This window comes from Oncorhynchus mykiss, chromosome 26 (assembly GCF_057628025.1).
Source record: "Oncorhynchus mykiss isolate SJ-2025 chromosome 26, ASM5762802v1, whole genome shotgun sequence".
NCBI classification, from domain to species: domain Eukaryota; kingdom Metazoa; phylum Chordata; class Actinopteri; order Salmoniformes; family Salmonidae; genus Oncorhynchus; species Oncorhynchus mykiss.
Genome location: NC_143047.1, coordinates 17,226,875 through 17,251,929, shown reverse-complemented (window position 1 = coordinate 17,251,929; position 25,055 = coordinate 17,226,875). Strand labels below are relative to the sequence as shown.

The 25,055-nt window shown below is 42.3% G+C and overlaps 1 protein-coding gene across 17 annotated transcripts in view; it reads left to right on the top strand.

The window, feature by feature from the left end:
• Positions 1 to 24,188, top strand: part of LOC110506490 (transcriptional enhancer factor TEF-1) — a 60,747-nt gene extending 36,559 nt beyond the window's left edge. For 4 of the 17 annotated variants that reach the window (XM_021586137.3, XM_090222293.1, XM_090222299.1 and 1 more), the window contains 10 exons: positions 6,571 to 6,635; positions 8,511 to 8,573; positions 15,744 to 15,878; positions 16,145 to 16,191; positions 16,525 to 16,586; positions 16,752 to 16,876; positions 18,101 to 18,274; positions 19,482 to 19,622; positions 20,259 to 20,411; positions 21,051 to 24,188. In XM_021586137.3, coding sequence (XP_021441812.1) covers positions 6,571 to 6,635; positions 8,511 to 8,573; positions 15,744 to 15,878; positions 16,145 to 16,191; positions 16,525 to 16,586; positions 16,752 to 16,876; positions 18,101 to 18,274; positions 19,482 to 19,622; positions 20,259 to 20,411; positions 21,051 to 21,164 — 1,079 coding nt within the window. In that variant the 3' untranslated portion in view covers positions 21,165 to 24,188. Of the gene's footprint in view, positions 1 to 6,570; positions 6,636 to 8,356; positions 8,574 to 12,984; positions 12,997 to 15,743; positions 15,879 to 16,144; positions 16,192 to 16,524; positions 16,587 to 16,751; positions 16,877 to 18,100; positions 18,275 to 19,481; positions 19,623 to 20,258; positions 20,412 to 21,050 lie in introns of those variants that run through there. The other 13 variants (XM_021586135.3, XM_090222292.1, XM_090222295.1 and 10 more) reach the window with 7 other exon arrangements.
• Positions 24,189 to 25,055: the final 867 nt, after the last annotated feature.

Sequence of the window (25,055 nt, the reverse complement as noted above, 5' to 3'; positions counted from 1 at the left end):
CTGAATGCCTCCTCTACCCACACCCTGACCCAGCCAAAGACCCTCCTGCTGAATGCCTCCTCTACCCACACCCTGACCCAGCCAAGGACCCTCCTGCTGAATGCCTCCTCTACCCACACCCTGACCCAGCCAAGGACCCTCCTGCTGAATGCCTCCTCTACCCACACCCTGACCAAGCCAGGGACCCTCCTGTTCTTGTCAAGTTAAAGGCTCTCTGCCTCCTCTACCCACACCCTGACCCAGCCAGGGACCCTCCTGCTGAATGCCTCCTCTACCCACACCCTGACCCAGCCAGGGACCCTCCTGCTGAATGCCTCCAGATTGTTGCTTTAGTCTATTGTAATGCTAATGTTAGCCTGAGACCCCTGAGTAATCTATCAGGGATGACAAGGAAGTCAGGCCTATTGTCTGAACCTGCTACTCCATCCACATAGAGAGAGAGGCTGGCCTCTGGCCCACACTGCATTCGGGGACAGGAAACCCAATGAAAAAGGATCAATGCTGCTCTTACTCTGCCCAGACAGGAAAACTGTCAAGCCATTTACATTGACAAGCATTCATGTAATCGATACTTACATAGATTCCTGTGTCTTTAGGAGGGGGGGGTGGGGGGGGGGGGGACAAGGAAGCACTTCCTCTGGTTTGAGAAAGTCCACTGTAGTGCTCCTTGACTTACGAATGAATGTTTAGAGACTGGAGAATGTGTAATAGGTGCTTTACCCAGTAGTTTCCTACAGCACAATGTTCTAAATATTGGGTTGAGATAATGACTGAGCAGTGCCCGAACATCTTACAGCGTGTTAAGCTTTCACAGGTCTAATTCAGGTTAAGCCTGGGCGAAATCACATTGGCGGTTCCTTTTGGGCCTTGACAAGGGACACTTGAGAAAATAACATTGTAATGAGATGGAATGAAAGATATGTTTGGTGGGGGCGGGGCGTGTGGGTGAGAGGTTGCCCCCTGTGTTGTTCACGGCGTGCCCCGTTGTCCTACTAAGAGGAGAGAGTTAAAACCACATGAGCGGCTGACATGGAGCCAGGCCCAGCACGGTCTCAACATCCCATTGACATCATCGCCCACCGCCGGACCAGATGTGACTGTGGTTGTGCCTGCATTAAACAAAAGTGTTGCTACAGGAAATGAGCGCCTTGAAAAGGAGGGAAAAAAACCTTCAGCAAAGCGTTGTTATTACCACTCAAAGGACGTAACCAAGGCAGTTAAAATGTTTAATACACCATAACCTAAATTATTCCAATGTTTATAATATGCGGGTGCATTGCTTTGGGGCCTTTTCAGATTTAATGATCTTTTCATTGATATGCCAGTGGAGATGCTTCGTTTACAATGGCCTCTGGGTGCGTGATCAGTGGCAAATTTATGCACATCAAGCTCACTTATACTTATATAATTGACCAGCTCACCCTCTGGAGAAATGTATCTCATCACTGCTATGGATGAGAACATGAATGTCTGGGCTGAGTTCAAGTTCTGGAGGGTCAGCACCATTTTCGACCTAAATTAATATCTCATACCATATATATTCATGATATTATGGCCACATGACCCTGGCTATTGGTCTATCTCATTCCCTTCTTCAGATGAGGCTCTAGCACTGCTGTTCTCCTGGCAGGTGACAATAGTCAGACCACAGCACCACCTGTCTTTCCCCGGTGTCACTCACCACTCATACGTAGCAGGATACTTTAGAATACGGGCTGAAGCAGAAGGACATGTGGTCTACACATGTGGGATGAACTAACTTCAACTCAAACATCAATATACTGTATCTTCTGCAAGACTCAGCTTCTCTGCTTTTCATAGAGCAGCTAATGATGGACGGTTTGTTAGCATTGATTAGTTTAAATATAGAGACAGTAATGTGATGAGGAGAGAGAGTCAAGACATATAAATGATGAGAAGGGCTTACCGAGAAACATTTCCAAAAGGACTCATTCAAGGTAGAAAAGAGTTTGAGCGCTCAACAAAAAATGATACAGTGGGGATTTTTGAAACATTGAGAAAGACTATAAAGGTCAGAGGAAATTATTCCTAAAGAGGGAGTTCAGCTAATTAATGTTACTCAAAGTGTGATTGAACATTGTCAGAATATAACTAGGGAAAGTGGAGGAGTTGTAAATAAGCTGGGAGTCTGTTATTTTTAGGGGGAAGCAGGCTCTAGCAGCACCAGAGGGGGTATGAGTGGGGTGGGGTAGAGGCAGTGTGGGGGCTGGCTGTACGGGGGTGTTGGATGGGAGGTAGGAGCAAGCAGACACAGCAGCTGTGTAAACCCCAATAGTTCAGGGAGGGATAGAGCGGGGGGGCGGGGGGGGGGGGGGGGGGGGGACTTTCCAGCTAGGCCAGTTAACCTCATAGACTACTGCAGTCTCACTCAAAAAATGTTTTACAGTTTAATGGTGGAACGTGTTATGTGCTACAATAACTGCATACCTTAGATGTTTCAAACCATGAAATAAGTGGTGCTGCTGTGTGAACCATGACAGCTAATAGGCCTAAGCAGCAGGTCATCCATCACATGTTGAATTTAAACATTATCCTATTAAAAGTGTGTTTGTGCACCCTTACCGTCCAGCAAACGTTACCGGAGCAACAGGACCAACAGGCCCCGAGACAGATTCTACCCCCAAGCCTTAAGACTGCTAAATAGCCATAAGACTGCTAAATAGTTAATTAATGGTTACCCGGACTATCTGCACTGGCCCTATCTTGCACTGACTCTATGCACACTCACAAGACTATATATACACACTCTTTCACACACACACTACACTGACACTCTCACACAAAACCCACAAGCATTCATTCTCTCTCACACACACACACACACACACACACACACACACACACACACACACACACACACACACTATTTTACTTTTATTATTATCTATCCTGATGCCTAGTCACTTTACCCTGCCTTCATGTACATATCTACCTCAAATACCTCATATGGTACTGGTACTCCCTGTATATACCTCCACATTGATCTGGTACTGGTACTCCCTGTATATAGATCCATTCTTGTGTATTTTATTCCACTTTTTTCCCCATTTTTTTAAATTATTATTTTTTTAAACTCTACATCGTTGGGGAGGGCTCTTAAGCAAGTATTTCATGGTTAAGTCTACACCCGTTGTATTTGACTCATGTAACAAATAAAATGTGATTAGATTTTTGATTGCAGGGGCAGAAAAAGTGCATTCCTGTGGTCAGGCTTGAGTGGACTGTGACGATATTCTCTACTACTATTGTAACACCCAGCAGGGCTAGGGACCAGGGTGAGGCTGTTCCAGGATCCTCCCAGGGAGGAAGGATGCTCAGGGCCAAATTAGATTTCTGACTGAATGAAGAATCAGCTCTGGGGGACAATCCCAGGAAGAGTGGACCGACTGGCTCTTTGTGGTGCTGTGGTTTGAGTGCCATTGATATGGCCCAGGACCTTCAGGGTCATTGAGATTCAGAGGAGACCATTCTTACCAGGGGGAAGTAATCCACAGAGCGACTCTACTCTGGGGATCACACCATAAATATCTAATCCTTTTCCTGCTGCTTTGAGTGACAACAAGAACCCTCCTTCAAGAGTTAACTTCCTCAGTCAACCCCCATCCCCTCGCCATGACTTTCCCTATTTTCCTCCAGTGGGGCACAACTATCCACCCATCAACCTGAGTGAAAATGAAATCGTGGTCCCAACTCCCAAACGATGGTCCCAACTCCCAAAGATTGAGAGCTTCCCCCTCAGCAATTCCCTTCCAGCGCTCTGTAACTCAGGCGGATGCCCAGGGCATCATCGGTTACGATGCAGTGTTACTTTTGCCCAGCGGGAAACCTCTGAAGGAGAGATGCAGAGGAGCCAGGCCAGCGTAAAAGTCTGGTCTTGCGTTGGGAGAAGGTGTTAGCCAACATGTTGACAGATAGTGGAGTAAAACAGGCTGCTGCAGCGTCTTTAGGGGTGATAATTCACCCCAGTCGTATACCTCACTAAATAAGATGAACAGCTCATGTCAGCTCTGACTCTTACCTCCCACAGAGTTGAAATAAGCATGTGGGATGAAGCAGAGCTGGGACCCTGATGCTCATGTGGAGAAAAGGGTCTATCTTGATTCACAACAACTTTCAACTCCCTAAATGCTATTGGTTCTCACTGTTTAGGACATAGTAATCTGTTGATTCTCATTGAAATAATCTGCTAATCTGTTTTGAATTGATTGTTCTCATTTGTATGAATTTAATTACTTCTTTCACTTTAGTTAAGTAAAAACGTTCATGGCATCAAAAAGCTTGTTTGATCCAATGCCAATTGTTTCCAATTATGTTATGTGCTTTTAAAAGAGGAAATTAAAAACACTTGAAAAGTGTGAATGAAAAGGAAAGAGAGAGAGGGAGAAAGAAAGAAAGTCATCTGGCACTGCTTAGGTTCAAGTGAAATGAAAAGGCCGGACTTTAAAGCGCTGAATTAGAACTCTCAACAGGGGTAACTTCTCTACCGCGCGACTCCAGGCACTGCGCCACATCTCCCAGAGTAAAACACAAGTGTTGATTAGTTTACGGGAGACACAGTATTGCCCCTCAGAAATATTTTGAGTAGGTCGGAGAGCGGTTGAATAAAGTGGATTCAGAGTGCTGAATGTGGCCAGTTGCTGTTTTAGCAAATGTTGTTTTGCTGTGGAATCACAGGAAAGAAAGCAGGCTTGCCAAGACCCGCTGAGCAGTCTTTTTTCAGCCTGGTCAAGAAAAAAAAGAAAATTCAGCAGTAAGCATTTGTGTGCTTTGATCTAGGAATCAGGCGTCTGCATGAATGCCCTTATTGTCATGTTATGTGTACACAGTGTGTGAATTATTGAAAACAGCGTAGCCCCTAGGTTCATCTGGGAGAGATTACTGTGCAGGCACGCTGGGAGGCCCGGGCAGGGATTGAAATCCCCCAGATGCTGTTTATTTTTCCAGCGGAAGGAAACCTGATTCAGTCACCCTGGCCTTGTCTAAATGCTCCTCGTGAGGAGGCGAGACTTGGGTCACGACTCTCGCCACACCCCTCCTCCCAGTGCCTCGCCCACAACAATCCCCAGCCCCCGTCACGCTGCAGAGCAACACCTGTCTGGGTGTGCCAGACACATGGAGCAAGGTGTTGTGCTACACAACATGTGTTTACTTAACCTCTTCAGTTTTATCAGTGCGTTGATTTAAATGTGCTATTTTGAAAAGGCACTGGTAAATCTGCTACATCAGGGTGTCTTCTTTCAAAAGAAACTGAACATTTGACATGCTTATATATAGAGCCAGTGGTGAATCTAGGGGCTAATACATTTGATAAAATAGTGAAAGCAAACATCTTGGCATCCAAACCCCTCTGGCATCCAAAAATAACACTGAGGGTGACAGCCAGAGAGAGAGAGAGAGAGTCAGCCCGAGAGAGAGACAGCCAGAGAGAGAGAGAGAGAGAGAGAGAGAGAGAGAGAGAGAGAGAGAAAGACCCTCTCCGTTGACAGGTGTTGTTAATGGCAGTAACTCGAGGGGCAATACCCAGACTGAACGTCCTTTCATCTGGCACACCTGAACAGAGCGCGCTCCCTGGGTTCACAGCAGGTGGAGGCTTCTGCCTGGCTGCCTCGGTGTGACATTACACAAACAACAGGCAGCACATACAGCCCCAGCCTAACAACCCAGACCTGCCACCACCTCCACTACGCTTGTTCTATACTTCACTTTAGTCACCATCCCCATGTGCAGCCTCTGCATTAGGCCAGCCACTGCCTTTCACAGGAAATGCTGTAGCTTTTCCATTCTGAGAACACAGTCACTGCTCCGTAGCCAATGTACCGTTGTATATTGATGATGCTAAGTGAAATATCAAGACAAGGCCTTTCATTGAGCTGGAGAAAAAAGCCTGTTTGGTTGTTTAAAGGACGTGTTGCACTACATGGGAGGGAGAAGTAGGTCCATGGCATTGGTTGCCTTCAGCTGGACACATAATTAGAGTGGCTCCTTACCTATAATTTGCGTAATAGTTTTGGGGTGGCGGTATGTTATTACCATATGAAAAGGCTAAGCAGGGGTCATTGTGCATCGCTGCAGCAATTAGAGGCGAGCTGAGGGCAGAAGAATGTTTGGAGCTGCCATTAATTGGAAATCACTACAAAGCCCATGCTTTAATAATCATTTAGTGAGAACAGCACTGCTTAAATTAATATATTTCCAGTGCCATTATTTACAGTAACAGTACGAATGTCTGGATCAGTTTCTTTTCATAGTGTGAGGCTTTGAAGAGAATGGGATTCAATTAGATGAATTTGAAAGGCTGTATGCTTGTTGTAGGGCTTTCGCATGCTAATGCAACATGCCGCTTTTACATTTAAATGGGATTTTTGTTTGTTTGTCGAGATGTATATAGTGAGATGTAAATGTCTGATGATTATACAGTATGATGCATATTTGACTATTGTGTGCTTCATTTGTGTCATTGTAAATGAAAAGGACACACAAAGTCCAGGATCTCAATGATGGCTTATTTTGTGCTAACCTTCCTCTCTCCTTGCTGTGTGCTTTCTGCAGGTCGGAATGAGCTGATAGCCCGATACATCAAGCTTCGGACTGGAAAGACGAGGACGAGGAAGCAGGTAAGAGGGGAGCGGGAAAGTTTGCATGGCATGTTAAAACTGAAGAAGACCTGAATGTACCCACTGCCTGTGTTTCTGCTGGAGAGAACAGGGCACACACACACACATACACACATACACACATACACACACACACACACACACACACATACACACATACACACATACACACATACACATACACACACACACATACACACACGCATAGAGCTTTGCTGCATGCTTGGTCTGATGGGAGGCTGTCTTACCAGACCCTGGATGTGTTTAGTCTTCTTACAGTTATCCTGCATGAGAAGATGCCTCTGCAAATGCTCTCTCTCTCTCTCTCTCACACACACATACACACACACACACACTGACTTGGACACCCTCACATTACAGTAACTCAACTATAACTCACTTGTTCCGTCTGGAAGGGTGTTATAAGATGGATACATTACTCAATATTTGTTGTGAAAAATGTATTTGGTGTTTTAAAATAATCACAACAGAAACTGGATTAGGACATAGATGATAGGACATTGATTGATAACAACATTATTGTAGTCTGTTATAAGTGTCCAGTTGATGTAAGCAACAGACTAGATATAAATAGATGTTACCCATAAGCTCCCATAATATCAGTTGGTGGGAAGGTGTCTGGCCATGAGGTCCATCAGTCTGGTTGAGCAGGAAGTCAGTCATGCTCGTATGTCCATGATAAACACCCCTGTGTCCAGACTGACACTCTATAGCTGGGTGGGAATTGATCAGCCAGCTAGAGGAAAGTCATGTGTGCTATGTCTCTGTAATTCACTCTCTCAATGGGGAATCACACAAGGCAGAAGGTTGTTTGCCTGCTGTAATATAATTTATGATACAACCAAAAAACACAAATATTTCATATGTAATTATTGAAGTGTTGAGATGTTAAGAATTCAGTTTCAATCAGAATTTTTTTACATTTATTTGAGTTAATTAACATAATTTGAAATATTATCATTACTTCCACATTCACTGTTCTAACTAAAGAGCCCTGTTCTGTATGAGACTAGAGAAAACAATATCAAGGCATAGGTTGATTAAAATAAGGAATGTCAGATTGAATTGTAATTGTAATCTTATTTTGGCGAGCTGGAACAGAGTACTTCCCCATTACCCTGCTCCCCCTATTAACAGACATGCTTTTAGGCTTTGATCATTCCCGGGTGAACTGCCTCAACAGCCACTTGTGTGTGATTGGCCTGATTAAGACCGAGAGGAGAGGAAGGAAATCCCCCTCAGACCAAGTGTTCGTCCCTCCCCCGTCAGAAATGCAGACTGACCACACATTATCTTACTATAGCCAACCATTTACACAACTGAATATTTTATACAAAGCATGACATATTTCCAAGTCTGTGTGAATGTTGAAGCAGCATGGGCCTCTGAAACACCTTATCCGGCTCCCTTAAGGATACAAGACAGGCCGATTCTCAGTCAGTACACAGTCGATCACATCTGCGCCCTGTTAATGTGTGCTAAAGAGGCCTGCATCCTTCTTAATCAGCTCACTTAAGTGACAACAACAGGCAACACAATGCTTTGTGGCTGTGAGCTTGGTGTGTGGCTTGGAGATGCTTCTATTATCCTATTGGGCAGCTCAAATCCCCCTGAAGTGTTCTCAACAAAGAGATGTGTAATCCTTTTTGTATTTTTGGTTCTCTTGTTTTCTCTCTCTTCTTTTGTTTTAAAAAATGGAGGTGTCTAGTCACATACAGGTCTTAGCAAGAAAGAAAGTTCGAGAAATCTCAGCTGCCATCAAGGTACGTCTGGCTTTGCCCAGTTGCAGGGGGGCTTTTCATCGCCATGGTTACAGGCTGTTCCTTTGTTTTCCTCCCCTCCCCTACCCCGCAGGTGTCTAGTCACATTCAGGTTCTTGCCAGAAGGAAATCTCGTGAGTTTCATTCCAAGCTAAAGGTATGCGCTTTTCTGCTTTTGGGCTTGTGGTTGCTGTGCGTCGTCTTACTTCCTGTTTCCCGTGGTGACAGAGTGAATGCCTGACGCTCTGATTCCCGTAGCCTAGATCCCCTGCTTATGATTAGAATTCATAATATAACCACACACACACACACACACACACACACACACACACACACACACACACACACCTCTCCATAAGTGTTTTATTTCTATTTTCTTTATTGTCATTGAACAATAAGTGAATTTGCTTTGAAAACAATTGTAAGGATCCGTTTAAAAACTTAAGAACTATATTTTAGGTTTGTGAACAATATAAGTTATAGTATTACTAGTGTCCATAATGCAAGTCTGAAAATAGATAACATTTTAAAATGTATTTATTTATTTAACTATTCAAGTCAGTTAAAAACAAATTCTTATTTACAATGATGGCCTACACCGACCAAACCCGGCCGACGCTGGGCCAATTGTGCGCAGCGCTATGGGGACTCCCAGTCACAGCCCATTGTGATACAGCTTGGATTCAAACCAGGGTGTCTATAGTAGTCGACCGACTATGATTTTTCAATACCGATACCAATTATTGGAGGACCAAATAAAGCCGATACCGATTAATCAGCCGATTAAAAAAAAAAAGTATTTATTCATTTGTAATAATGACAATTACAACAATACTGAATGAACACTTATTTTAACTTAATATAATACATATATAAAATCAATTTAGCCACAAATAAATAATGAAACATGTCCAATTTGGTTTAAATAATGCAAAAACAAAGTGTTGGAGAAGAAAGTAAAAGTGCAATATGAGCTATGTAAAAAAGCTAACGTTTAAGTTCCTTGCTCAGAACATGAGAACATATGAAAGCTGGTGGTTCCTTTTAACATGAGTCTTCAATATTCCCAGGTAAGAAGTTTTAGGTTGTAGTTATTATAGGACTATTTCTCTCTATACCATTTGTATTTCATATACCTTTGACTATTGGATGTTCTTATAGGCACTTTAGTATTGCCAGTGTAACAGTATAGCTTTCGTCCCTCTCCTCGCCCCTACCTGGGCTCGAACCAGGAACACATCGACAACAGCAACCCTCGAAGCATCGTTACCCATTGCTCCGCAAAAGCCGCGTCCCTTGCAGAGCAAGGGAAACAACTACTTCAAGGTCTCAGAGCGAGTGACGTCACCGATTGAAACACTATTAGCGCGCACCCCGCTAATTAGCTAGCCATTTCACATCGGTTACACCAGCCTAATCTCGGGAGTTGATACACTTGAAGTCATAAACAGCGCAATGCTTGAAGCACAGCGAAGAGCTGCTGGCAAACGCACGAAAGTGCTGTTTGAATGAATGCTTACGAGCCTGCTGCTGCCTACCACCGCTCAGTCAGACTGCTCTATCAAATCATAGACTTAATTATAACATAATAACACACAGAAATACGAGCCTTAGGTCATTAATATGGTCAAATCCGGAAACTATCATTTAGAAAACAAGACGTTTATTCTTTCAGTGAAATACGGAACCGTTACTTATTTTATCTAACGGGTGGCATCCCTAAGTCTAAATATTGCTGTTACATTGCACAACCTTCAATGTTATGTCATAATTACGTAAAATTCTGGCAAATCAGTATACCCTGACTCTGCGTGCAATGAACGCAAGAGAAGTGACACAATTTCCCTAGTTTAATATGGCCTGCTAACCCGGATTTCTTTTAACTAAATATGCAGGTTTAAGAAAATATACTTCTGTGTATTGATTTTAAAAAAGGCATTGATGTTTATGGTTAAGTACATTCGTGCAACGATTGTGTTTTTTTTGCAAATGCGCTTTTGTTAAATCATCCCCTGTTTGGCGAAGTTGGCTGTCTTTGTTAGGAACAAATAGTCTTCACACAGTTCGCAACGAGCCAGGCAGCCCAAACTGCTGCATGTACCCTGACTCTGTTGAAAAGAACGCAAGAGAATTGACACAATTTCCCTAGTTAAAAGAAATGCATGTTAGCAGGCAATATTAAATAAAAATACAGGTTTAAAAATATATACTTGTGTATTGATTTTAAGAAAGGAGTTGATGTTTATGGTTAGGTACACATTGGTGCAACGACAGTGCTTTTTTCGCGAATGCGCTTGTTTAATCACCCGTTTGGCGAAGTAGGCTATGATTCAATGATAAATTAACAGGCACCGTATCTATTATGTGCAACGCAGGACAAGCTAGATAAACTAGTAATATCATCAACCATGTGTAGTTAACCTGTGATTATGTTAAGATTGATTGTTTTTTATAAGATACATTTAATGCTAGCTAGCACCTTACCTTGACTCCTTGCTGCACTCGCATAACAGGTAGTCAGCCTGCCACGCAGTCTCCTCGTGGAGTGCAATGTAATCGGCCATGATCGGTGTCCAAAAATGCAGATTAACGATTGTTACGAAAACTTGAAATCGGCCCTAACTAATCGGCCATTCCGATTAATGAGTCGACCTCTAGTCTGTAGTGACACCTCTAGCACTGAGATGCTACGCCACTCGGGAGCATATATAGATATAATGTGAATGAGAAATTCAATATTCTCATGAGAGGAAGGCTTGCTAAATATTCTAAATCTGTTCCACATAGCTCAGTGGGCACTCTTAAAAAGAGCTTAAAGAATTTCACTTTCTTCTGTATTTTTTGCCAAGAAAAATATTTTCATGTTAGTCCAGACATCCAAAAGGCAATGTCATCATTTTCTACAGTTAAATTAAAATGAGCCCAACTGCGTCGGATCCTTATAAAACCCTCAAAGCAAATGGCGCTCACAGTTTGTAGACTTTGTTGCTTCTTTCTTTCTGTTTGGCATGACAATGTGAACCCAGAATCAGAGGTTGGTACTGGTGTTATCTGTATTGTATGTGGGAAAGCATGTTGGCAAGATGCATTGGCTGTTGGTGAGTGGCTGAGAGCTGGAGTTCAGAGGTCATCAGCAGAACTCTGTTTACATGTCATAAGCAGACACACTATTAAAGGGTTTAGGTTCAAAGACTAAGGGTGGTCTATGAAAAAACCTTTGCCTCTTTTTTGTTGTTGCTGTTTTAACCTAATCATCTTCCCCTGTCAATGCTGAGTTAAGACCATGAGGAAGCAGCATCTCACCTGCCCTCTCTGCTGTTATGCCAACCCTCCATATTGATAACTCTAGGCTATCACATTGACATTGCTATCAGTTGCCTTCTTTTCTCTGTGTACATGTGTAGCTGTCCTATTACATTCTTCCTTTGTGACTCATTTTACCAATAGCAATGTGTTGAAAATCATGGGCTAACACCAAATATACCTTTTCAAAAATGTCTTGTGAAAAAAATATATATTGTGAAAGGTGTAATCTTGTCATACATGTACCTGTAATTCAAAACATTTTTACAAGGGTCATTTGGTCATTTTTGTGTTTAAGGACCAGATTTTTTCTCTCTCGTCTTTGAGGGGATGACTACATCTTTTGACTTTCCCCTGTTCCCAGTGTTCAGATGGATTAATGACCCCTCATTAGTGTGTGTGTGTGTGTGTGTGTGTGTGTGTGTGTGTGTGTGTGTGTGTGTGTGTGTGTGTGTGTGTGTGTGTGTGTGTATCAGCCAGCTGTGAATGCCTGGTCTTTCAGGCACAGTGCGTCTGTCTGAGTTAAAACAGCCATCTTTTGTACAGGTCTCTGTCTACTCTCATCTAAAGCAAATTAGAGATCAGCAGCAAAAAGAAAGGCACGCGTCCCCCTCCATTTTACAGGGAACATCTCTGTAAATCTGCTCTGTCTCGTTTTTTATCTGAGACATGTTGAGTGAAATGACAGTCATTACGGTGCCATTCTTTGTGCTACTTCTCTCGCACCATAGCTGACCATAGTGATCAAATTCTCAGACATTCCAAGTCCACCACATTCTCCAAAATGTCCCACCGCACATTATTATTATCCAAGTTTCAGTGTGACAGCAGTGCTAGTTGATTAATGAGTCCCGTACCGATACATTATTTCAGTGTAATGTTTTGACAGAGGACATGGCATGAATACTTCAGAGTGCAGTTTGCTTTGAATACACATTTTAATATTTTATACCATTTAACAATGGTATTTTGCCAGTCTAGGTCTTCTTACATTTTTGTTACGACCAAAGGGTATAATGTCCTAAAATATGATTCAATAGAATTCACATCATTTTGCAAGCATTATTTTTTTTTAATCAAATCTGATTAACTGAAATCTGATTAATTGAATGAAATCATAGAACTTTCACCTACATTGTCAAATTGATTAAAGTGATTCCTAGAAATGCTCGTTGTTATCATCATTGAAATCACAATGCTGTTTGATAAAACAGAAGCAAGATAGATTGTAAAATTACAATAAAACCTTGTTTGTTTGCATTCAGGTTACAAGCATGGTAAGTATCAATTATCCGTCCAAGCTCCTGGCTCTGCTCTTGCCAGACCTGTCAGACCTTGAGTATCTTTGCTTCTGCTATAGTACCATAGCTGCTGCTGCAGCCCAGTGACTGTCTAGTCTGTGGGCCTCCGTCATAGTTTCACACCACTGCATCTACAGATACATGCTCTTGCCAGCATGCTTAACATCAGCTTCTGCATGTGTTCTCATGGGGATCCTAGTTCTGTAGGGATGGGTCAGAAGTCATACTGTATACTGCTCTACCTGTGTTGAGATAAGAAACTAAATGTATGTTTGTTTGTGCTGCTGTGTTAACACAGTAGAAACGGAATGCCATAGATATGGTTTAGCTGGATGGTATGCAGCAGACTACTGAGTGGAACTGATGCTAGCGAGTATTTCTCCGTCGTTCCCTCAGCCACTAACTCCCTAACTCACTACTCCTGCTATTGATTAATTAACCTTGCTTGATATCAACATTAAATTAAATATGATTACATTTTTCTGATACACAAAGGCTGATTGTAGTCCTCATGTATTGTATTGAGCTGAAGCCTTTCATTTTTTTTTTTTTAACCAGATAGGCCAGTTGAGAACTGCGACCTGGCCAAGATAAAGCAAAGCAGTGTGACACAAACAACACCGAGTTACACATAGGATAAACAAACGTACAGTCAATAACACAATAGAAAAATCTATAAACAGTGTGTGTAAATGTATTAAGATTAGGGAGGTAAGGCAAAAAATAGGCCATAGTGGCAAAATAATTACAATTTAGCCATTAAACACCGGAGTGATAGATGTGCAGAAGACGAAAGTGCAAGTAGAGATACTGGGTTGCAAAGGAGCAAAAAAAAGTTGGGTGGTGTATTTACAGATGAGCTGTGTACAGGTGCAAGGATCTGTAAGCTACTCTGAAAGCTGATGCTTAAAGTTAGTGAGGGAGATATAAGACTCCAGCGTCAGTGATTTTTGCAATTCGTTCCAGTCATTGGCAGCAGAAAACTGGAAGGAAAGGTGGCCAAATGAGGAGTTGGCTTTGGGGATGACCAGTAAAATATACCTGCTGGAGCACGTGCTACGGGTGGGTGCTGCGATGGTGACCAGTGAGCTTAGATAAGACTTATAGATGACCTGGAGCCAGTGGGTTTGGCGACAAATATGAAGCGAGGGCCAGCCAACGAGAGCATACAGGTCGCAGTGGTGGGTAGAATATGGGGCTTTGGTGACAAAACGGATGGCACTGTGATAGACTATATCCAATTTGCTGAGTAGAGTGTTGGAGGCTATTTTGTAAATGACATCGCCAAAGTCAAGGATCGGTAGGATTGTCAGTTTTACGAGGGTATGTTTGGCAGCATGAGTGAAGGATGCTTTGTTGTGAAATAGGAAGCCAATTCTAGATTTAATTTTGGATTGGAGATGCTTAATGTGAGTCTGGAAGGAGAGTTTACAGTCTAACCAGACACCTAGGTATTTGTAGATGCCCACATACAGTGAGGGAAAATAGTATTTGATCCCCTGCTGATTTTGAATGTTTGCACACTGACAAAGAAATTATCAGTCTATAATTTTGATGGTAGGTTTATTTCAACAGTGAGAGACAGAATAACAACAAAAAAATCCAGAAAAACCCATGTCAAAAATGTTATGAATTGATTTGTATTTTAATGAAGGAAATATGTAGAAATGTGTATATTGCTTCCTAACTTCCCTGAAAAGTTGCATATCGCGGGGGCTATTCGATGCTAATGCAGCTCGCCACAGGATGTTTTTGTGCTGGTCAAGGGCAGTCAAGTCTGGAGTGAACCAAGGGCAATATCTGTTCTTAGTTCTACATTTTTTGAATGTGGCATACTTATTTAAGATGGTGAGGAAAGCACTTTTAAAGAATAACCAGGCATCCTCTACTGACGGAATGAGGTCAATATCCTTCCAGGATACCCAGGCCAGGTCGATTAGAAAGGCCTGCTCGCTGAAGTGTTTTATTAGGGGTGGTCGTTTGACCGCAGACCCATTACGGTCGCAGGCAATGAGGCAGTGATCACTGAGATCCTGGTGGAAGACAGCAGAGGTGTATTTAGAGGGCAGGTTGGTCAGGATGATATCTATGAGGGTGCCCGTGTTTACGGATTTAGGGTTGTACCTGGTAGGTTCCTTGATCATTTGTGTGAGATTGAGGGCATCTAGCTTAGATTGTAGGACGGCCGGGGTGTTAAGCATATCCCAGTTTAGGTCATAAGGAGAAGAGTGGGGGGACTTGGTGAGAGGAGCCATGAAAGGAACTCTTAACCAAAGCTTTCGTCCTTCAGACTTAATTTAGTCATTCTATTTGTATGGTTAACTGTGTTCTGTCAGGCAGACAAATCCAACCTTGACATAAGAACTATTGAATTATGTTATATTCAAGGAATAACGGAGAAAGGAGTTATTATTAATCACTCTATTACCTATTCTATATGGTTGGAAGTGTGTTAGTGATAGATTTGTCAACGAGGAAGCATTATTAACCACATACCTAGACTTACCATTTTCAGGAATTCAATTTGCTCTGTGGCACATTCCTTTGAAACAATCCACTTCTTTAATGGCTGCCGCAATATGTTTGCTTTTAACATGCATGCTGTCCGTTGTTGTTGGAGGCGAGTGTGTGTGCTTGTGTGTTTAGAAGTGTGGCTGTTGTTATCACTATGTCCCCCATCTTGCCGTCTGTGAGTGCTAAGCCTTTTGTGACGGCTGTTGAAGGATCAGACCGTGAAGGACAAAGCCCTCCAAAGCATGGCCTCCATGTCCTCGGCTCAGATCGTCTCTGCTACCGCCATCCACAACAAGCTGGGCCTGCCAGGCATCCCGCGCCCAGCCTTCCCCGGAGCGGCAGGGGTAAGAGGCCCGCCGGCAACCCACTATCGGTCCACTCAGACCAACACACCACAGAGGGCAGGCCCCCTGCTCCCCAGCCAACACAGCTGACGTCCCATCCAAATCACATTACACACACCAGGGCTTTATGGAAACTGACCACATCTGATAAGCACACAATCAAAACGAATGCTAGTCGAGATAACTACATGTGTTAATTGTGCTGCTTGGAAGTATTTTTCTGTGATGTGTTTGGATGTTTTGTATTGATATATCTAATTCTCTAGTTTTGGCAGGGCATGATATCGACAGCCCAACCTGGATCATCACAAGAGTGAGTATCGTGTTCTATTCTCAGAAAACATGCAACGTGACTGTTTTCCATTTCTCTCCCTCTCTCTGTTTCTCTCTGTCACCCTCTTGCTGTTCCGCTCGCTCTCTCGCTCTGTCGCTCTATATGTCACGTACTCGCCAATATTTTCTTTGTGGGTGCTGCGGTTGAAGGGTCTATATGTTCCAGAGATAGAAATGAATGGGCTCTCGTACAAATACTTCAGTCAGCCTTCTTTCTTTCTCGCTGCTTGTCAGTAGTGATATATTCAATATGTTGCTCTGTAGATGTTCCAGACCATTGCATTTTTCTAATGGGATCCTCCCTCTGTTTTAGCATCAAGCCGTTCACCCAACAAGCATATCCCATCCAGCCAGGAGTAACAACAACGATTTCCAGTAAGGCTTTCACTCATGCTTACAACCAATTTCCTTTTTTTTCTTAATACGTAGACCTGTGGCGTTGTTTAAAATCTGACATTATAATGAGTTATGGAGATAAAATTCAGTTTGATGATATGTCAGAGAGAGAGTTGTGTTATCTGAGTGTTGCTCGTGATGCAGGTTATGAGCCCACGTCAGCCCCAGCCCCCACAGTCCCAGCATGGCATGGCCGCTCCATCGGGACATCCAAGCTCAGGCTGGTGGAGTTCTCTGCCTTCCTGGAGCAGCAGAGAGACCAAGACTCAGTGAGTATCAGGGCCCAAACTCATTTATCAGACACTTTTATCCAGAGTGATTTACAGGAGCAATCAGGGTTAAGTGCCTTGCCCAAGGGAACATCAATACATTTTTCACCTAGTCAGCTCGGGGATTAGAACCAGCAACCTTTTGGTTACTGGCCCAACGCTCTTAACCACTATGCTACCTGCCGCTGCTCATCACCACTACATATGTATCTTGCATGTACCACTCTACTAGGCTACTCATCACCACTCTACACCACTACACACTGCCACTGACCTATTCGCTGTATCCAGACTGGCACTACCTCAGGGTTATTTATGGGGTTTTAATGTTGAGGGAAAAAATACCCACTCGCTCTTCTTTTTCATGAAAGCATGTAAAAGCATGTCAAGATAGGGAGGGTATTGTCCGTATTCATGGCCGCTCTCATGAGACATAGCTGTCAGTCATTTCCAGCTCTTATCAGCCAGTTGTGGCCCCCTCTCACCACACAGAGGGTCTAGCTGCACACTGTCGAGGATCAAAGAGACGAGAATGAATGCACACTAGATTGAACTCCCTTCGCTAGTTCTGACCGACCATGCACACACACACAGAACACTGGGATTAGGAAAAGTAAGATGGACCACAGACCCATGTCACGTCATGTGAAAAGGCACAAAGACCAGCAGCCCTAAGCTCATGCCTCACATTCTTTATTGTTTGGTTTGGACGTGAGCGATCTGTCTTGGTTTGTCTGCATTCCCCCGAGAATTTTATTTTGTTATTGATATCGCATGACAACAGCCATTAATCTTGTATTTAGCTGAATATTTGAGATGGTTACATGGCCTTAAGGCTAGGCTGGAGAGGCCATGCAGCACTCTGGTACTGAAGTAAAGGGCAACAGTGACTTTGAAATAACCCTCATGATAAGAGTTGACTCTCTCACAACCAGAGCATTAGGACAATAGTACAGATTTAATTGTGAAGATATTCCCAGATTTGCTGGCATTCCTCCTTTTTGTCTTATGACTATGTATCTTATTTATAGTTTTATATATCATACACATGGAGAACAGACTGACTGGTACTGTAAATTAGAATTTGGCTGAGGATCTCAGTCAGCCAGATGTTCTACAGTTATTGAAAACAGAACACCAATGAACTGAGAGATCAATACTCAAAAGCATTTTTTAAATGATTTACATGTGTCTTTTTTGACCCTCATGTTTACTGTCTTTCAGTACAACAAGCACCTCTTTGTGCACATCGGACAGACGAACCACTCCTATAGCGATGCCTTGCTGGAGTCAGTGGACATTCGTCAGATTTATGACAAATTCCCTGAAAAGAAAGGAGGACTGAAGGAGCTCTTTGGCAAGGGTCCCCAGAATTCCTTCTTCCTCATCAAATTTTGGGTGAGTGTCATGTTGCAAAGTATCTGCACTGGTCTGGTGACTGAATAGCACGTGAGTGTGTACAGTAGGCCAGTGTGTTTGTATGAAGAAAGAGGTAAGAAAAGATATGGAGAAGAAAAATCAACTCAAACAGATATTTAAACAAATATGTTCACAGAACTACTTACTATTAATTAGCTTGTGAAATGAAACGGGTGAGATTTAATGCATTTTGGTCTACATTAGTATCTCCATAAAGATATAATGTATATCATTTCTCATGTCGTTTCTGTGGTAAAAAGCATTTCCTGTTTTACAACCCAGAGAAAACTGAATTTGTTTGGTTTCATCTCCAGTGAATGGGTTTAATCAGAGGCTAAACACTGAAGATGGCTGCAGAATGCATGTTGCTATATTTGGCCTTGCATAGCAGGAGAACTTGTGATCAAAGCGCTCGCTAATTTAGTGTAATATCTCAAAACAATGGAGTGACCTGGTTGCACTCTTAATGGCTGTTTAAACATTGCATGTATTTTAGCCCAATGGAAAATGCTAACTAGCGGCAGCCAACAAAGTGGGCCTCGCCGTCGCAGCCAGAACAGCCCGCTCAAATTCCTTTTGAAGTGACCGGCCAATCTGAATTTCAAATGAAAGGCACAATCTGCACAATAATTAAAGTGTAACTGCTTTGACTAATGAAGGAGGAGGATGCTATAGAAGGAGATGTGCTCTTTTTGTCCCCATAATGAACATGATGTCCTGGACCTGGAGAGCTGCCCTCAGAGCACTGCTCCTTTTCACTAGCATGAATCAGCCTCTTAACATAACTTCATTTAATCTCCCTTATAATCTAGTTCCAAATATGGATTACATTTACATAGTCATTCAGAGGTGGCTAAGAAGTGTTTCATTTATTTAAGACTATCTGTTCACTTGATCACTGATGCCCCACTAGATGGTCATACATTCACAGGTGTAGGTCATTATTTATTTGAGATAAATGACTACTTTCAATCTACACTAACATTTTTCCATTGCATGGTGCATATCCATACAACATTCTGCATTCCATTAAATTGTCATCTCATTGCCCTCTCACTGGAGGGGCAGTATTGTGATGATGGCCATTTTTGGGCTAAAACACATTTCTCTCACCTCATATGGATGAAGAAATGGAACACATTTCTGTCTTACCAACGACTAATATTGTGTTATTTGCGGTTCCCAGGCTGACTTGAACTGCAACATTCAGGATGAAGCGGGGGCTTTCTATGGAGTGACCAGTCAGTATGAGAGCTCCGAGAACATGACAATCACCTGCTCAACTAAGGTGTGCTCCTTTGGCAAGCAGGTGGTCGAGAAGGTGGAGGTAGGTACTCAATCTGTCTTATTGTTTAAAAAAAAGATAATATTCTGTAAATGACATATTCAGTCATCAGTATATGTGGAGGTGGAAAGAAGCGCACACCTGGTCAGGTGAGGTTCTCAGGTGAGCCGCACACTCTAGGAGTTCAGATGAAATCATTTATTACCAACGTTTCGACAGACAAGCTGTCTTCATCCGGGTTTAATGACAAACACTGCGGGTCACTAGTTTATGTAGTTTGGAAGGACACACTCAGGTGTCTGTAATCCTGGCCAGCTGTGGCATGATTTCATTGGTCGATTTACAAATATCAATAGAACATATAAAAAAGCATGAATGGATAACATACGATCATAGATACAATTAGGCTACATCGTATAGGCCTACAAACCACTTTTATTTACAATGGATAACAAAAACACAAGCATCACAGGAATGACTTCAGATCAAACTCTATGATGAGACAGAAATTAAAGATCCAGGCGGTCTCTTGTTTTAACAATAAATTGTCAAGGTCACCCCCTCTCCTAGGGAGGGTGACGTGTTCGATGCAGATATAGTCATGGTATACAGTATGTGTGACATAGCTATCAGTATATGCGGCACACATTTCTGGATGTTGGTTCTCTCTCTCCCCAGACGGAGTATGCCCGGTTTGAGAACGGACGCTTTGTGTACAGGATAAGCCGGTCTCCCATGTGTGAATACATGATCAACTTTATCCACAAGCTCAAACACCTGCCTGAAAAATACATGATGAACAGTGTCCTGGAGAACTTCACCATTCTATTGGTAAGGATTACTTATTGTCCTGCCCGTCCTACTACTGCTTCCTTAAGCAGGCAATTACAAAAGCCAGTCTCCCACTACTCTAACCTGTGGCTAGGACCCTCCCTTTCCTTTATCCTAGCTTTCTGCTGGGCGCCTTTGGCTCCAGCGAACCTGAAAAGAGGAGCTCTGACTGGGGCCTGAGATGAGCCTCGCTCCCTGCTCCTGCATTCCTAACATTCCACAGGGGATGGAATGCAGTGTGAGGAGCCTTATCATCTGCAGGGGAGAGGAAGGGAGGAGGGGAGGGGAGCGATCAGAGGGGGTGGGGACCCCTGTTATTAGCCATCACATGGGGGCTTAAAGTCCTATTCTCCACTGCAGAGAGAGCTCTTTTTAATGCATGTGTGGGTGTGCACTCTCAACCCTGCCCCAGTTTTGTTTGTTTCATTTTTTTCACCCACTCCTTTAAATTCCTTAGATTTACAAATGGACTTGTTTTTGTCACACTGTTTGCTGATTGACATCTGTCCGTGGGCCTTTTAACATCGGAAAGTCCTTTTCCTGAGACCCATATTCCTCTCCAGAGACTGCTCATTGCATTACATGGAGTGGGATTGCGTTAGGTCCGAATGACTAACATGACATTTCCGTCTCTTCCAGGTGGTGACGAACAGGGACACACAGGAGACTCTGCTGTGTATGGCGTGTGTGTTTGAGGTGTCGAACAGCGAGCACGGTGCCCAGCATCATATCTACCGATTGGTGAAGGAATGAGACTTCTGAACACCCTGAATCCTCCCTTTACATAGACTAAAGAACCTCAAAACAAAGTGACAGTGCCTCTAGCTGAAAATCACACATGCACTGCTTTTCGGTCACATTTTGGGCGAGGCCTATTGTTATTCGTTTCTTTGTATATTAATGTATGTATTTGATGTTTGACTGCAGCTGTGAATTGCGGTACAGTTGTTCTATGTTTTGATACAGGATAAGTTCTTCATTTTAAGGATGGCAAGTCAATCTTTGTTTGTAGGATGTACATATAAAAGAGGCAGTATATAAGGAATCTGTTGGTTGGGTTTAATTTGGTCAACAGACATTATGTGTATGTTGTCTTCTTCCTCTTTGATCTTGTAATGTACACTTAGAAAACACTAGAAAGATGTTGTCTGTTCCCCATGGGTTCTGTAAACTATGTGTATATATGTAGTTGATTTGTGAGCGTATAGGTCACAGGAGGTTGGTGGCACCTTAATTGGGGAGGACGGGCTTGCGGTAACGACTGTAGTGGAACCAGTGGAAGGGTATCAAATACATCAAACACATTGTTTCCAGGTGCTTGATGCCATTCCATTTGCTTCGTTCTGGCCATTATTATGAGCCGTCTTCCCTTCACCAGCCTCCTGTGGTATAGATATACAAACCGTACATACACACTTGACCAATTGGTTTTCCAAAGAAAAGCATTTTTTTTAAAACATTTTGGGGATAATAAAATTGCTACACGAAAGTTAGTCGAAGGCAGGTGATTGTGGGCACCATAATAGTGAAGTTATTGCTTTACAAAAACATCTGTTTCTTTCAGGGAAATAAGATACCGATCCCTGTGGACAATCCACGGTCTTAGACACTAACAGCAGAATGAATGCACTGTGATTACACTACAGAGGCCTAGTTCAACCTGTGTCTCTGCCTCAGACAGGGCTCACACGTCTTACATTGCAATAAGGAAACCATACATCTGTCCTGTTCCAGTGTCCGACTGAGTCATTCAAATGGATTTGATTCTAAAAACATGAAAGCACTACTTTAGCTACTCTGAGTGGACTGCCACCTTGTCCTAAGCACTTGGTTCCCCTTCTAGGACATGCCAATTTTAACTTGTACCTTTTTCATTTAGGATGTGTGATTTAAGGTTTTAGGATATCCTGAAATAACCATGAGAAAATGGATCACTTCTTAGACAGCGGGCTGTGTTCAGTATGCAGTTTCATTGCCTCTAAACAGATGATGCATTTTTTCTGGCCATTGCAGTGTAATTTCTACTAAGTTCTAGCCAGTGTCGCTGCCTTTACGTTTACACCACCCCATGCATCTGTGGCCTACACCAATTCCGAGCCTTAAACATGTTACGGACGTGTGAATTCCAAAAGATGCCACTAAAGCTGTGATCTCTTTCCTAAGCTGGGTGACTAATTTTCACATTTTGTAGGAATTCACCTACAGTACAATCTGCCAAAGTGTAACAGTGTACAGTGCCTTATTGTATGGTGTCAAACTGGCCTTGGTTCACTTTTAAGAATGTATTTTGTTTTTAACACGCACAAAAAAATATATAAAATCACTCACCAATATACATATTGGTACAAAATTTTACCACAAACATGCGAGTTGAACTGAGTTACTTTTTAACATAAATAAGAACTGACTTTGCCTTTCCTGTTCTGAAAGACCAAAAATACAGAGATACATACGATCTCTAGTCATGTCCTGCACTGTAGCATGGAAGTGCCTTTGGTTTAAAATCTCCAGCAATGAAAATAGTAAATAATTATGAATTAAGTTGCTAAACCAAAAAAAGATGTAATGACACCAATCACCACATTGCCTTGCTGTAGGTTTGTACTAGATGACAAGGGACAATGAGTGAGTCGATCAATGGTGAAATAAATGATATATTAATATAATTTGGTTTTAAGAAATTATCTGTTAAGAAGAGTACCTGTACTATACATGTGTGTAAAGTTATAGTCTGTTAAAGGCCTGTTTGACCAGACAGCAACTGATAGAATGGAGGATGGTGACTCGTTCCAGCAGCTGTGAAGTCACATAGGCTTACAACTTTACCTTAAGAAGAGATGTTTCCTGATTCTTACTAAATTATTTATGGGAACGTCTCATTCTGAATCATTGCAGAAAATGTTTCTGGTGGATACAGACAAAGTTGGTTCAATTGCTCAGTATTTTTGCTACAGCCCTATGGAGACTGGAGTTCAGTAGGCATATGTATTTTTCCTTTGTTAACTGTTTTATCTCCCTTTTTGCCCTGTGTACTAGTTCACGTTTAGGAATTACTTACTGAGGTGTTCCTGTTTTATTGTTCTACCTGTATATGATGGTTTGTGATTACATTTTGGGTATATTCCAAGCCCCAAGAGGGTGGTGATGCTGTTACTGCTACACTGCTGGTACATTTGACATGTCAGTTCCAGGCTGGAACAGCTGACTGTACCTCCCATGTCTCTGGGGACCAGAAGACTGTTGCCTTTGATCAGATGAATTGTCTAGAGGACACTCTGAATAAAATGGACACAAAGCATAATAACAGAATCTCGACACAAACATATCAGCAGTTTAGCTCTTGTTGTTATTTGTTTGTAATTTTGTCTAAATGTAGGTACTGGTACCTTTTTTGTTGGTTATTACCATTCTAAGATGTTGGTTATTACCATTTTAAGATGTTGGTTTTAAAGTGAACTTTTCCATAGTTCATCATAAAAACAACTATTGGGTTTGTGTGCAGACATTTTCTTTGTAAAAAAGGTGCTTTGTATAAAATGATATATCCTGGCTTTTCTTGGTACAGAAGTGTGATAACTTTTCATATCCACGACAGTAACGCGTTGGAGCAAGGGACAGAAAACAAAACCTGCTATGTGTATGTGTTCTCTACTGCATATGGTCTTGTCTTTGCTCCGTAACATTTTGATGCCTTCTTGATAAAGTGGTCAATATTTTGTAGCTTTCTAGATACTTTGTATGTATACAATATTGAAGTTAAATAAATCAGGAAAAATATGGTCTCCCTTTTTATTCTGTGCTCAACTGACAGTGAGAATGTAAAACAAACATTTGGGAGCATCTCCAAATGAATACTTAAAATCCAACTAAACCTTTAGATTACAAAACATAATAATGTAAGAACACATCAGCTGTACTAACCACAATTACACACCAGAGGGAGCCATTTCCTGGCTTTTGTATTGGTGCCAGCCTTGTTACAGTGTCTCCATGTGGCAGTATTTTCAATTATGAAACTAGATTTCATAATCTGGGACAACAATTTACAAAAGAAGTCTCTATAACAACAACAATGAAGCCACTTAGAAAGGCTGCACTCTTTGATAAAGATTGTTTACATTTAACAGACACTCTTATCTAGAGCGAGTTGCAGGAGGAATTAGGGGTAAGTGCCTTGCTCAAGGGCACATCAACAGATGGTTAGAATCCCCCAGCCGACTACATGAACAAACACCCTTTCAGTTACTGGGCCAAAGCTCTTAAGGTTCCGCTAGGCTAGCTACCGCCCAATGTTATTATCCCTAGAGCAAAGCCCTCTCACAGCTAAAGTTCTGTGCTTCGTTCATTTTGAATAAGATCTAGCATGACTATTGCACTTAATTATATATATTTTTGTGAATAACTTATGAAGCATTAGTGTCATTGTAAAATGTATCACTTTCCTTTTTGAATAACAGTTATCATGGGTAACACTGAATGCTAACACCAGATGGAGCTATTGTCAAATGAAAGACTTGTCCATTGGACCAACCTAAAATAGACTGATGGCCACGGTGCTGCTGTTTAGCTGTTGCACTGACATGCTCATTCTGTAACACTGTTGTAAAAAGTGATAACAAATTTCAACCTGGAGCCTAGGTATGA